General features: G+C 39.3%; 1 protein-coding gene and 1 long non-coding RNA gene across 7 annotated transcripts in view; one reads left to right on the plus strand and one right to left on the minus strand.

Moving 5' to 3' along the window:
• Positions 1–14,530, plus strand: part of lmln (leishmanolysin-like (metallopeptidase M8 family)) — a 216,887-nt gene that overhangs the window by 103,318 nt on the left and 99,039 nt on the right. For 5 of the 6 annotated variants that reach the window (XM_077536284.1, XM_077536288.1, XM_077536286.1 and 2 more), the window contains exons 12-14: positions 3,675–3,807; positions 3,957–4,118; positions 13,536–13,695. In XM_077536284.1, the coding sequence (XP_077392410.1) occupies positions 3,675–3,807; positions 3,957–4,118; positions 13,536–13,695 (455 nt within the window). The remainder of the gene's footprint in view (positions 1–3,674; positions 3,808–3,956; positions 4,119–13,535; positions 13,696–14,530) is intronic. The other variant, XM_077536287.1, reaches the window with a different exon arrangement.
• The window catches only part of LOC144030208 (uncharacterized), a 114,284-nt gene continuing 103,524 nt past the window's right edge, over positions 3,771–14,530 (minus strand). Inside the window, exons 2-3 of the long non-coding RNA XR_013287211.1 lie at positions 3,953–4,096; positions 3,771–3,829 (exon numbers count right to left, since the gene is read on the minus strand). This is a non-coding gene — a long non-coding RNA (uncharacterized LOC144030208). The remainder of the gene's footprint in view (positions 3,830–3,952; positions 4,097–14,530) is intronic.

A 14,530-nucleotide genomic window follows, 5' to 3' on the forward strand; every position in this document is an offset into this window, starting at 1 on the left:
CCGCCAAAGTCTCAAGCTTCTTCGTCTCTGCTACTGCTGGTCACAGTTAACCGCATCCACCTGTGTGTCGCCCTTCCCTGTTTCTGTGACCCAATTAGTGCCCTCTGCCTATTGTGTTTCCCAGGTGTGTCTGGTTATTGTCTCGTGAGTGCTGGTATAAGGGAGTGGTGTTTGTTTCACGTGGGTGTGGGAGCATTGTTGTACCTTGTCTTCTCTTGTCCTGGTGTGCTGTGCTTTGTTCGTAACATTTGCTATTGAGTCTATTTTCGCCACGTGTAGTCAAGTTTCTCCATGTTTAGGCAAGGCAAGGCAAGGCAAGTTTATTTGTAAAGCACATTTCATACACAAGGCAACTCAATGTGCTTTACACAAGGAAAGACAACACATAAGCATCAAAAAACAGTAGTTAACATTCAGAGGAAGAAAAATAAATGAAAATAGGTTACAAAATTTACTAAAAAGAACATACATTAAAAATCTTAAAACATTATTTTAAAATAATAAAAAAAAACACTTAATTAAAGCTGTTTAAAAGTCCCTAATCAAAGGTATAAGATAAAAGCAACGTTTTTAACCTGGATTTAAAAGCATTTACACTCGGGGCTGACTTCACTTCTGTTGGTAGCCTATTTCATCTGTGTGCAGCATAATAGCTAAATGCAGCCTCACCATGTTTGCTTCGAACTCTGGGTTCCACTAGTTGGCCCAAGTCTGTCGATCTCAGAGCCCTGCTGGGTTTGTACTCAATCAGCATTTCTTGGATATATTCAGGACCCAAACCATTTAGTGATTTATAGACGAGTAGCAGAACTTTAAAATCGATTCTACAGCTGACTGGGAGCCAGTGTAAATCCTTAAGTACTGGATTAATATGTTCTGATCTCTTTGTTTTGGTCAGAACTCGAGCGGCAGCGTTCTGAATTAGCTGCAATTGTCTCATGTTCTTTTGAGAGAGTCCAGTCAGAAGACCGTTACAGTAATCTAGTCTGCTGGAGATAAAAGCATGGATAAGCTTCTCTTGGTCTGCTTGAAGCATGCAGTCCTTCAGTCTGGATATGTTTTTCAGCTGGTAAAAGGCTGTTTTAGTGATGAATTTAATATGATTGCTGAAGGTCAGGTCTGAGTCTATTAGTACCCCAAGATTTCAAAACTTGGTCTTTAGTTTCTAAAGACAGTGACTCAAGCTGTTTTTTTAAACAGCAAATCCTCTTTTCTTTATTGCCGAAAACAATGAGCTCCGTTTTGTTTTCGTTTAGCTGAAGAAAATGTTGGTTCATCCAGTTGTTAATTTGCTCTAGAAAATGACACTACGTTAATAGAACTGCTGTCATTTGGGGACATTGATAAATACAGTTGTGTGTCATCTGCATAACTATGATAGTCAACATCGACGTTCTGAAGCATTTGACCCAAAGGTATCATATACAGACTGAACAACAGGGGTCCAAGGACTGACCCTTGAGGGACCCCACATGTCATGGCCTTTCGATCAGATTCAAAATTTCCAATATTCACAAAGTAACTCCTTTCCTCTAAATAGGACCTGAACCATTTAAGGACTGTTCCATTTAACCCCACCCAAGTTTCCAGCCTGTCCAACAGTATATTATGATCAATCGTGTCAAATGCTGCACTGAGGTCCAACAAGACGAGCACCGATACCTTCCCTGAATCAGTGCTCAATCTTATATCGTTCAGTACTTTAATCAGAGCTGTTTCTGTACTGTGATGAGGTCGGAAACCTGACTGGAATTTATCCAAAAGTCAGTTTAAGCTAAAGAAATTGCTGAGTTGATTAAAAACCACTTTTTCAACTATTTTAGTTACGAAGGGAAGGTTTGCGATTGGTCTATAATTTGCTAGCAAGGAGACATCCAGTGTTCTCTTTTTTTTTTAGAATGGGCTTGACGGCGGCTACTTTCAGAGATTTAGGAAGCTCACCTGATTGAAGTGAGCAATTAATTATTTGTTGTAAATCGATCTGAACAGATTTCACAATGGTTTTAAAAAAGCCAGATGGTATTGAGTCAAGAAAGCTCGTGGAAGGTTTCAATTGCTGAAGCAAGTCTACTACAGTATTTTGATCCACTGAGTCAAATTCTGTCATGGTAATTAAATTATTCCTAGGTGATTTTAAGTGCTGCATCATTTTGTTATTTTGCTGGTTTGTAACAATGTTTGACCTGATGGCTTGTACTTTTTCACTAAAGTAGCAGGCAAATTCATTGCATTTATCTGTTGAGAGGAGTTCTGGCGCTGTTTGATTTGGGGGATTTGTGAGTTTGTCAACCACTGCAAATAGAGTGCGTGTATTGTTGAGGTTCCTACTAATAATTTCAGAAAAGTGTTGTTGTCTAGCTATTACTAACTCTTGGTTAAGCCAAGTAATAAACAGGGGCGGTTGATGGAGACAAAGTAAATTCATCATGGTTTGCCAAAGAGAGACAGCAGTGATTAATGACTTGCTGCTGTTGTTGCGGTAAAAACTTGATTTATAATATTAGGAGGAGAATGGACTTCATTCCCGTCACAGCATATACATTTGATTTGCCTGGCTGTTTCGAACTGGGCTATATCATGGTGAATGGCAGCTTTTCCAGACTCACTTATTTCTTTAAAGAAAGTGGGTGTGGCTTGCCAGGCTTTCTAAACGTAGCATAAGACTATGAATGCAAAAGCATTAACTTCATGATGTAGGAGTCATCAGCCCTTCCCTATAGGCTCTACAGAGGCGTTGTTTGCTTGTGGCTATGTTCTGCAGCGAATAGTAGAGTGGATCTACATACGTAATAAGCAGCCTGTGTCCTACAAAAGTCTTTTGGAGTCATATCCTAAACCTAACAGGAAGTCCGCTATTTTGAATCTTTAAAATTTGAGCACCACACTCCTGCAGCATTGATTTATAAGGCCCCATGGAGGTAACTTGAACAGGGTACTTTAGATTGGTCAGTAATTTGTAAAAAAATAAAAAATAATAAAAATGTATAAATAAGTAATATTTATTTATTTATATAAATAATTAAATAAATAACACGTGGACTGACCACTAATACAGATTTTTGGAAAAGTATGAAAGTTATTATGACTTACGAGATTTCGGCCCAACACCTGTGAAAAAGTTTAATTTTTTTCGGTCTTCTATCCTGGAGGACAATAGAAATTGGTGAATATTTACTGTTCAGAAGCTGAAATTCTGAGCATTTTGAGAATTTCTTATTAAAAAGTTATCTAAACAAATAATTGATTATAAGAATACCGATTCATTTGATAATTGATTAAATGTTCATTGTAGTTGATTAATTGTTGCACCTCTAGTATTGAATATGTAACATGCAACATGTATTTTTTTTTAATTCATAATTTAAGCAAAAATAACCTTGTGAAATTAATTATTCCAAATATAATGAATGAAGTTATTATCCCTTTTTTATTTTGCAAGACAACCAAGCCGAAATTTGACCGACATCACAGAATTTGAGGCGCCACTGTTTACATTTAAATAATTTGTATTCCATAATTTCTCACAAGATTTTAATCTATTTTAGCTGCACTTCTTTCAGAGTTAGTTGTGTATGTTTTATGCACTACCACACCACAATACAGCAATCATTTGGATTTAAAAAATCTTCAATAAATTTCAACTCTCTTGAAAATCGTTTGGTTTGTTGTTTCAGAAAACATGCTGTCATGCCTTACTGTGACAGAGTCCGAGCCTCTCCTTTGCACCTGATGTGCAGACAGGACCAGCTAGCTGTGGCTGTCTGCAACCTGCAGAAATACCCACTCGAGTTGCCACTGGAGTATCAGGTACACAGTCCACCAACCTAACCTGAATAGAGTTTGAAATTAGTTTTCATCTATGTTTGTTATTAAATTTTCAGTAACTGCTATTGTGCATTCAAACAATTATTGTACTAATTTTGAGGTAATAGAATGGTCATTTCTCAATTACTTAGGGGCAGCATGGCTCAGTGGTAGAGTGGTCGTCTTCGGTTCGTGAGGTTGTGGATTTGATCCTCACAACTGGTGATCATGTTCAAGTGTCCTTGAGCAAGACGCTGAATCCCGATTTTCTCCCAGTGGACCTAGTAGTGCCCTGCATGGAAAGCAGTCGACAAGTGATGTGTGAATATGGGTGTGAATGGGTGAATGTGAGGCATTGTAAAGCGCACCATATGGTGTAGTATCAAGGCCTCAGTATACTTGAGGCTCACATGGAGACGTCACGGCAAACGTGGAGACATAAATCAGGCTTCAGGGTGGGCAATCTCGGTCCTCGAGGGCCGGACTACTTCAGGTTTTGCAGGTTGCCCACTTCCAATACAATGGGATCGTTATCGTAATCAGTGCTTGCTGATGAGCGGATCATATATCATCTGTGTTGGAGAAGGGCAACATCCAAAACCTGCAGGTCTGTGGCCCTCAAGGACCGAGATTAGTGCAATATAAAATAGTAGACCATTTTACCATTCCACTTTAAAAAGCATATTTACTTGGAATCTGTGTCTTATTAATATAGAGAAATTAGGATGAATTGTCTGACTAGCAGTCTGTCATCACTAGACAACGTGATTTCTGTAGCAATTCTGTGTGAATATAGAAGACCTGAAGCAGAACTGAAATGCTGTTGAATTAATGTCACGATGTACGAGGTATAGACATGGAGCGACCAATGCAGAAGGAGTTAAATACCTAAAAAAATAAAAAAATAAAAAATAAAATAAAAAATAAATAAATAAATCGGGAGTAAGATGACATTTATAGTTGAAATGGTTGGTTCAGTCAAGGAAGGTGGAAGGAATAATGTGAAATATCTATTAATTTGGAGGTTTATTTTTGAAAATGTGTGACTCTAGGAATAAGATTAGTTACTCTTTACTCGTCACAACCAGGACGCCTCCAAGAGGCATCCTGATCAGATGCCTGAGCCACCTCTTTGGTTTCCTCTCAATGCAAAGGAACAGCTGCTCTACTCTGAGTCCCTTCAGGATGACTGAGCTTCTAATCTCTAAGCGGTCTGACACCCCGGAGGAGACAAATTTTGTCCGCTTTTATCCAAGTTCTTGTTGTTTGTGTCACGACCCTCAGCTTGTGACCATAGTTCAGGGCAGAAATAATAGATTGACCTGCTTTGCCTTTGAAAACATCTAATTCTTCACCACAACCTATCCGCATCACTGCAGACACTGCACAAAGCCTCCATTGGGAGCAGGATCTCATCCTCGATCTGAAGAGGGCACCCTTTTCCGACTGAGAACCATGGTCTCAGATTTGGAGCTGCTGATTTTCTTTCCAACAGTTTCACACTCTGCAATGAACCACTCCAGTGAGAGTTGGAAATCATGGGTGATGATGAAGCCGTACCACATATGAACACATGATCAGTATCACATTATCTGCAGAGAGCAGAGATGCAATACTGAGGTCACCAAAATGGACACACTCAATGCCTTGGCCAAGAAATTCTGTCCAAAAGTGGTATGAACAGAATCGGTGACAAAGGGCAGCTTTGGTGGAGTCCAACCCTCATCGTAAACGAGTCCAACTTACTGCCGGTAATGCAGGCCAAACTCGGCCAGACATCGGTCATGCAGGAACCAAACAGGGTGTTCGGTACTGCATACTCCCAAAGTACTCAACTCAGAATTCCCAGAGGTACACGGTTGAATGCCTTCTCCATGTAGACTGGTTGAGCGAACACCCATGCACGCTCGAGAACCCTGCCGAGTGTGTAGAGCTAGTCCGTTTTTTCATGGCCAGGACAAAAGCCATCCTTCCTGCACCGTCCCGACGAGTTCACGAAGTTTACGCAGAGTTCACGACCCGCTTGCAAAATTTTGTCGTGACAAAAATTTAGAACATTTCAAAATTTTTGCCCCGACATGGCACGCAGTCACGACAGGTTTACGCACACTTCATGCCAGTTTACGACTAGTTTGCGCACTGGCACGACTCGAGTCGTGCCAATTCGTGCCACAAAAAAGTGTCAGCCTTGCGTTACAGTCTCCTCTTGCTGCACCTCAGGTTCTCCTATGGTCAGTTGTTCAAATGTTAATAAAAGAGGAGGGGATGATAGACCATGAATGATTTTATAGATTAGCCATAGATATGAATATTTAACCATGTTTTCCCAGGTGAGTAACATATTTTTGTAATATTGAAAAATGATGTGAGCTATTCCGTTTCTTATCAAGAATTTTTACAGTTCGCTTCTAAAGTAATTGTATAGGTTTCAAGGATGACACCAGATGGGTAAACAGTAGGTGATAAAGTGAAAGGACCACAGCATGCATACATGTTTTTGCTGCCTGTGTTGGCATCTGATGGCGAACATGTCTAAATATATTGAAATTATTAGTGAAAAACATTGCCAGTTTTAGATGTATTCAACTGCAAACAGGAGTGTTTCAACCAAGCTGTGATATGAACCATGGAATCGGAGAGCTTCTGAGCCACCTGAGAGACATTATTATCATGAACGTAATCAGCTACATCAGCACAGACGGATGGAAGGTCATTTATATAAAATGAGAACAACAAGGGCCCTAAAATTGAGCCTTGGGGAAGACAGGTGGAGAGATTAAGGGCTGCTGATCGACATGACTGGACTCTAATGGCCAGAGAGATTAGACTCAATACACTTGATTGCATTTGGGGAGAAATTAAAACTGCCTAATTTTCACAGAAGGATTTGATGACTGACAGTGTCAAAGGCCTTTTTGAGATCGAGGAACACAGAACCAACAACCCCAACCTCAATCCAGCTAAACTCTGATGCTGTCGGTGAGGAAGCAGGTGGCAGAATAATTAGCTTTACAGCCAAACTGCATGGGACGGAGAACATAAGGGGTGTGTGTTTAAATGGTTAATTATTTGTTTTGCCACCAGTTTTTTCTGCAATCTTCGACACTGTAGGCAGTATACTGATGGGTTTATAATTTGGGGTAAGTTAAAGATGTTCTGTTAATCCATCTTTGTATTGTCCCAAATTACTCAAGCAGTCATCATTAAAATGTTTGCCACAAACTAATGCACGTTTTGGGAGTTGCTTGGGCATATTTAATTTAATGCATAAATAAAGTCCAACCACAAGTCTTTCTGTGGCAGAAGTTTTTGTTGTCCTCTGTACATTCTGGTACAGAGCAGTTCCTATGGGGTTGTTTTGCTGCCATGATGTCCTGCTGCTGCTGCTGCTGTTTGTTTGTGAGTTGGAAATCTCTGGTGGGGGGAAGAGTTGAAAATTGGAGCTGCTAGCCTGTTCACTGGAAAGAGGGAAAATGAGCTTAGTAAGTATGACCAGGAATTTGCTTACAATAAAACGCAACAGTATGTTGTTGGGTTGTTTTAGCTTATTGTGCATAAAAATTTACCAATTTTAAGATTTACTAACTAAGAGAGAAAAAAGATAAATAATCTTAAAACAAGATTAACTAGAATGCCATTTCTGGGGAAACGGCGTGTGAAGGCTGGAGAGCTGAATGATACCTGTGGAATGATTTGGAATAATGTTGAATAATGAATGATATTGAAAGATATTGAATGGTGTTGAATGATATTGAATTATGTTGAATGATGTTGAATGATACTGAATGACATGGAATGGGCTTAACATGCTGAAGTTGGAATGGTTTGAATTCATCCAGAAATCTAGAAGCAGTTGAAGGAAGAAATGGAGGAAGTAGCAATCGGGTAAGTGAGAAGAATTAAGTAAGCAATGAAGTAAGGAGGGTAGAATCGAGTTGCAATGGTGTAAGGAGTGGCAAATTTAAGCAATGGAGTAATAGTCACTCTGTTGAAATCAGGTCACATTTGCATTAGTATACGAAGCTAGCATTAACATGCTAAGCTAACATTAGCAATCGCATGTTAATGTAGCATTAGAATTCTAATCTAGCATTACCATTAGAATGCTAACTTAGTATGAGCATGCTAAGCTAACATTAGCATTAGCATGCTAAGCTAACATTAGCATGTTAAGCTAGCATTAGCATGCTAAGCTAACATTAACATTAGCATAGTAACTCTTTGGCTGCCAGGCGTTATAAAAACAAAACAAAAAAATCCACAGTGCCAGCCGCTTTTGAGCATTTTAACTCATCTTTCAAGGCAAAAAGAATATTGTTTGCCTTTATTACATATACAGTGTGGCTACTCAATGAAAGATCGCATTCCATTCATTGGAATTTTACTAATCATCATGAAACGTCTTTGGCAGTCAAAGAGGTAAGGTAGCGTTAGCATTATCATGCTAATCTAGCATTAGCTTGCTAACTTAGCACTAGCATGCTCACTTCCTGTTGATTTCAGGTCACTTCCTGTTGAAATCTGCTCACTTCCTGTTGAAATCTGGTCACTTCCTATTGATATTAAGTAACTTCCTGTTGAAATCGGGTCACTTCCTGTTGAAATCGGGTCACTTCCTGTTGAAATCGGGTCACTTCCTGTTGAAATCGGGTCACTTCCTGTTAAAATGGGGGTCACTTCCTGTTAAAATGGGGGTCACTTCCTGTTAAAATGGGGTCACTTCCTGTCAAAATCAGGTCACTTCCTGTTGATATAGGTCACTTCCAGTTGAAATCTGGTCATTTCCTGTTCAGGTCGGGGCATATCCTGGCAAGAATCACAGGCATACCTAATCAATTGGCCAAAATGGCCGCCGCCTTGGGGGGCCAGGTTGGCGAGAAACCTGGGCATATCATTTGTAAAATGGCCGCCGTGCATGGTAAGTTGTAAAATGGCCGCCGTGCGTGGTAAGATGGAAGAGCTCATGGCATGAATTGGTGGAATATATTGTAGTTGGAATGAAGTCAATCGGATGAAAAATGTGGAAGTAAATGCGAAATGTAGAATCGCCCATGTAGAATGTGGGAAATAATCGGGTACCAAATCGGGAATTGTGGGTAAGGTGTGAATTTTGGAACTGAAAAGCTGGAAGAGCTCATGGCATGAATTACTGGAATATATTGAAGTTGGAATGAAGTCAATCGGATGAATAATGTGGAACTAAATAGAAAATATAGAATGTGAGAATGTGGGAAATAATCGGGTGCGAAATCGAGAATTGTGGGTAACGCGTGAATTTTGAAACCGAAAAGCTGGAAGAGCTCATGGCGTGAAATGGAATTTATTGAAATTGGAATAAAGACAACCAGGTGAATAATGTGGAAGTAAATGGAAAATGTAGAATGTGGGAATAATCGGCCTGAAATCGGAAAATGTGAATTTTGGAACTGAAAATCTGGAAGAGGTCATGGCGTGAAATGGAATATATTCAAATTGGAATGAAGTCAATCGGATGAATAATGTGGAAGTAAGTGGAAAATGTAGAATGTGGGAAATAATCGGGTATGAAATCGAGAAATGTGGATAACGCGTGAATTTTGGAACTGAAAAGCTGTAAGAGCTCATGGCGTGAGTTGGTGGAATATATTGAAGCTGGAATGATGTGAATCGGTTGAATAATGTGGAAGTAAATGGAAAATGTAGAATGTGGGAAATAATCGGGTGCGAAATCGAGAATTGTGGGTAAGGTGTGAATTTTTAACCTGAAAAGTTGGAATAGCTCATGGCATGAATTGCTGGAATATATTGAAGCTGGAATGATGTGAATAGGGTAAAAAATGTGGAAGTAAATGGAAATTGTAGAATGTGGGAAATAATCTGGTACAAAATACGTAATTGTGGGTAAGGTGTGAATTTTGAACCTGAAAAGCTGGAATAGCTCATGGCATGAATTGCTGGAATATGTTGAAGCTGGAATGATGTGAATCGGATGAATAATGTGGAAGTAAATGGAAAATGTAGAATGTGGGAAATAATCGGTTACGTAATCTGGAATTGTGGGTAAAGTGTGAATTTTTAACCTGAAAAGCTGGATTAGCTCACGGCATGAATTGCTGGAATATATTGAAGCTGGAATGATGTGAATAGGGTGAAAAATGTGGAATTAAATGTGAAATGTAGATTCTCCCATTAAGAATAATGGGGAAAAAAATCGGGTACGAAATCGGGAATTGTGGGTAAGCCGTGAATTTTTTAACTGAAAAGCTGGAAGAGCTCATGGCGTGAAATGAAATATATTGAAGATGGAATGATGTCAATCGGTTGAATAATGTGGAAGTAAATGGAAAATGTAGAATGTGGGAAATAATCGGGTACAAAATCCGGAATTGTGGGTAAGGTGTGAATTTTGAACCTGAAAAGCTGGAATAGCTCACGGCATGAATTGCTGGAATATATTGAAGCTGGAATGATGTGAATCGGATGAATAATGTGGAAGTAAATGGAAAATGTAGAATGTGGGAAATAATCGGGTACGTAATCTGGAATTGTGGGTAAGGTGTGAATTTTTAACCTGAAAAGATGGAATTGCTCATGGCATGAATTGCTGGAATATATTGAAACTGGAATGATGTGAATAGGGTGAAAAATGTGAAATGTAGAATCTCCAATTAAGAATAATGGGGAAAAATCGAGTACGAAATCGGGAATTGTGGGTAAGCCGTGAATTTTTGAACTGAGAAAAATGGAAGCGGTCGTTGCGTGAATTTTTGGAATAGTTTGAAATTGGAATGGAGTGAATCGGGTGAAAAATGTGGAAGTAGATAGCTCCCAAAAAAAGTGGTCGGAATAACTGAAATAACTAGAAATGCCATTCCCGGGGAAATGGCGTGTGAATGCTGGAGAGCTGAATGATACCTGTGGAATGATTTGGAATAATGTTGAATGATGAATGATATTGAATGATACTGAATGACATGGAATGAGCTTAACATGCTGAAGTTGGAATAGTTTGAATTCATCCAGAAATGTAGAAGCAGTTGAAGGAAGAAAAATAGCACAAAGGTAAAAATAAATCAGCAAGAAACAAGAAAACAATGAAGAAATCAAGTAAGAAATGGAGGAAGTAGCAAGTAATCGAATAAGCAGTGTTGTAAAGTGAGAAGAATTAAGTAAGCAATGAAGTAAGGAGGGTAGAATCGAGCAGCAATGGTGTAAGGAGTGGCAAATTTAAGCAATGGAGAAATAGTCACTCTGTTGAAATCATGTCACATTTGCATTAGTATACTATGCTAGCATTAGCATGCTAAGCTAACATTAGCAATAGCATGCTAATATAGTATTAGCGTTCTAATCTAGCATTAGCATTGGCTTGCAAAGCTAACATTAGCATTGGCATACAAAGCTAACATTAGCATTAGCATGCTATCTTAGCACTAGCATGCTCACTTCCTGTTGATTTCAGGTCACTTCCTATTGAAATCGGGTCACTTCCTGTTGATATTAGGTCACTTCCTGTTGAAATCGGGTCACTTCCTGTTAATTTTTGGTCACTTCCTATTGATTTTTAGCCACTTCCTGTTATGAGGTCACTTCCTGTTAAAATCAGGTCACGTCCTGTTGATTTGAGGTCACTTCCTGTTCAAATAAGGTCACTTCCTGTTGATATGAGGTCACTTCTTATTGAAATCAGGTCACTTTCTGTTGAAATCTGGTCACTTCCTGTTGATTTAAGGTCACTTACTGGCCACTTCCTGTTGAAATCAATCATCAATTGGCCGGCCAAAATGGCCGCCGCCTTGGGGGGCCAGGTTGGCGAGAAACCTGGGCATATCATTTGTCTAAACTGGCCGCTGTACATGGTAAGTTGGAAAATGGCCATATGAATTGGTGGAATATATTGAAGCTGGAACGACGTCAATCGGATGAATAATGTGGAAGTAAATGGAAAATGTAGAATGTGGGAAATATTCTGGTACAAAATTGAGAATTGTGGGTAATAATCGGGTGCGAAATCGGGAATTGCGGGTAAGGCGTGAATTTTGGAACTGAAAAGCTGGAATAGCTCATGGCATGAATTGCTGGAATATATTGAGGCTGGATTGATGTGAATCGGATGAATGTGGAAGTAAATGGAAAATGTAGAATGTGGGAAATAATCGGGTATGAAATCGGGAATTGTGGGTAAGGTGGGAATTTTGAACCTGAAAGCTGGAATAGCTCATGGCGTGAAATGCTGGAATATATTGAAGCTGGAATGATGTGAATCGGATGAATAATGTGGAAGTAAATGGAAAATGTATAATGCGGGAATAATCGGCCACGAAATCGAAAATTGTAAATTTTGGAACTGAAAAGCAGGAATCGCTCATAGCATGAAATACTGGAATGTACTGAATCGGATGAATAATGTGGAAATGTAGAATCTCCAAAATTTAGAATGTGGGAATAATCGGCTACGAAATCGGAAAATGTGAATTTTGGAACTGAAAATCTGGAAGAGCTCATGGTGTGAATTACTGGAAAATATTGAAAGTGGAATGAATTGAATCGAATGAAAAATGTGGATTAAATGTGAAATGTAGAATCTCCGATTAAGAATAATGGGGAAAATTCGGGTACGAAATCGGAAATTGTGGGTAAACGGTGAATATTTGGAATAAACAAAATGCACCCAAGCATGTCATGAATATTTGAAATATGTCAAAATTGGAATGACGAAAATCGGATGAATTATGTGGAAGTAGTTACACGTCAAAAATGTGGGCGGAATAAGTTGAAGAAGAAGAAGAAGAAGAATGAATGAATAACATGTGTGAAGGCCTCCTGGAAATTCTGCTCTGCTCTTGCAAAGTATATCATTATTCTCAAAACAAGACAAAGAAGACTATGGCTTGATATAAGTCTGTAAGTCTAGGTTAGATAGCTTAAATTTGCAGTGCTTCCGTGACTCCTCTGGGATGCATTCTTCACTGAGGGGATGCCGGCTAGCTCCATGTTAGTCTCAAAGTAGTAGATCCTTGTGGTTGCTGGTGAAGTGTTGAAAAGAGGGAGGGGAAATGTCAGAGAATGTTGCTGTTTTCAGACAATAGACATTATTTAAAAAAAAAAAAAAAAAAAAAAAAGCTCATTCTAAAAAATAGCACAATATTGCGCTTTGTACATAACAGCGATGCATATAAACCACCTACAATCACTTACTTTTACTCAATTACTTACTTGCTAATGCAAGCACACATTGATCGCTTAACAAGCAAATTAGGTTCCCCTTCACCTGACAATTAGCATAGATTTTAAACAAAGAAGGCCAAAACATCCCGAATGAAAATTTGCACTCATAAAATAGCCACTAGAGGGTGCTAGAACTGCACAAATGGAAATCAACATGACTTTTTTTAACAAATGCGTTCCTTTTAAATATCGCGAACACGACGACGATATTGTGGCAGTTTTAATATCACAATATCACGATATTGCCTTTATCGTTACATCCCTAGTGATGGGAGTGGGTTGTTGTGAATGAGTCCCACTGTTATGTGGCAGTGGAGCACAAGTGCATGGTATGGCTCTCTCACGTCACATTTTTAGAAACAGGCAAATACCAAAATATTTACTTGTTTGTTAAACATTTGCTTTCACAGCTGATGGGTGGGCACATACTCTGAAGATCGAAATATTCATATCGAAGAACAAAATTCATATTGAAGTCCAATATCGGTGTTCAAATATTCTAATTGTCTTGTATGTTATTGCAGTACTTTGAACAGATTCCAGATGTTGCTGCTGACCAGCTGTCCTTTTTTGGAGGCGCAGTGGAGATTGCCGACTTCTGTCCTTTCAGTCAGGAGTTCAACTGGCACATGACTGGAGAGTATCAGAGAAACTCTAACTGCAGAGTGTCAGAAAACCAACCAGGTAATTTTCACACTACAGTTATTGCCAGCTGCTTATTTTAGCTATTTAGACCCTCAACTGAGCTTTATTGTGTGAAGGCTGGAGGCCTTCACACATATGTTATTCTACACCATTCCCGTTATTCTTATTCTTATTAGGGCCCGAGCAGCGACTGCTGCGAGGTCCCTATTGTTTTTGAAAAAATTATTATTAGGGCCCGAGCAGCGACCGCTGCGAGGTCCCTCTTGTTTTTGTAAAAATTATTATTATTAGGGCCCGAGCAGCGACCGCTGCGAGGTCCCTCTTGTTTTTGAAAAAATTATTATTAGGGCCTGAGCAGCGACCGCTGCGAGGTCCCTATTGTTTTTGAAAAAAAAATGTAATTTCTTTATTCTCTGCAAACTATCGCATTTTTGAGGACCTAAACATTTACGAAAACTCACCGAAATTTGCACACTCTTCGGGCCCGGCGAAAAATTTGATATTCTGATGTTGTCATAACAACAAGACTCTATAGCACCCCCTAGCAAAAAAAAAAATTAGAGGGCTAATCGACACACTGCAGCCAGCTGATCCTTCCGCTAGAAGTTGTTTGTCCTTTCGAAGGCGGAAGGATCAGCTAGCTGGCTGCAGTGCGTCGATTAGCAGTCTACAGGGCGACGCGCAGTGATACGAACGAACAGAAAAAGTAGTGGCTGGCGGTAATGGCGTCTGACATTTTTCGGAAAAGGAGTATTGTGGTGGAAATGTATCACACTTTTGAACACAAATAGTTTTTAGAAGAAAAACGTTTTATTTCCGAGACCCCAGCCAGCTTGCTGGACTATTTTCCTCTCGTCCAACACCGGACCAGAAC

The sequence above is a fragment of the Festucalex cinctus genome, chromosome 11, assembly GCF_051991245.1.
Source record: "Festucalex cinctus isolate MCC-2025b chromosome 11, RoL_Fcin_1.0, whole genome shotgun sequence".
Taxonomy (NCBI): Eukaryota; Metazoa; Chordata; class Actinopteri; order Syngnathiformes; family Syngnathidae; genus Festucalex; species Festucalex cinctus.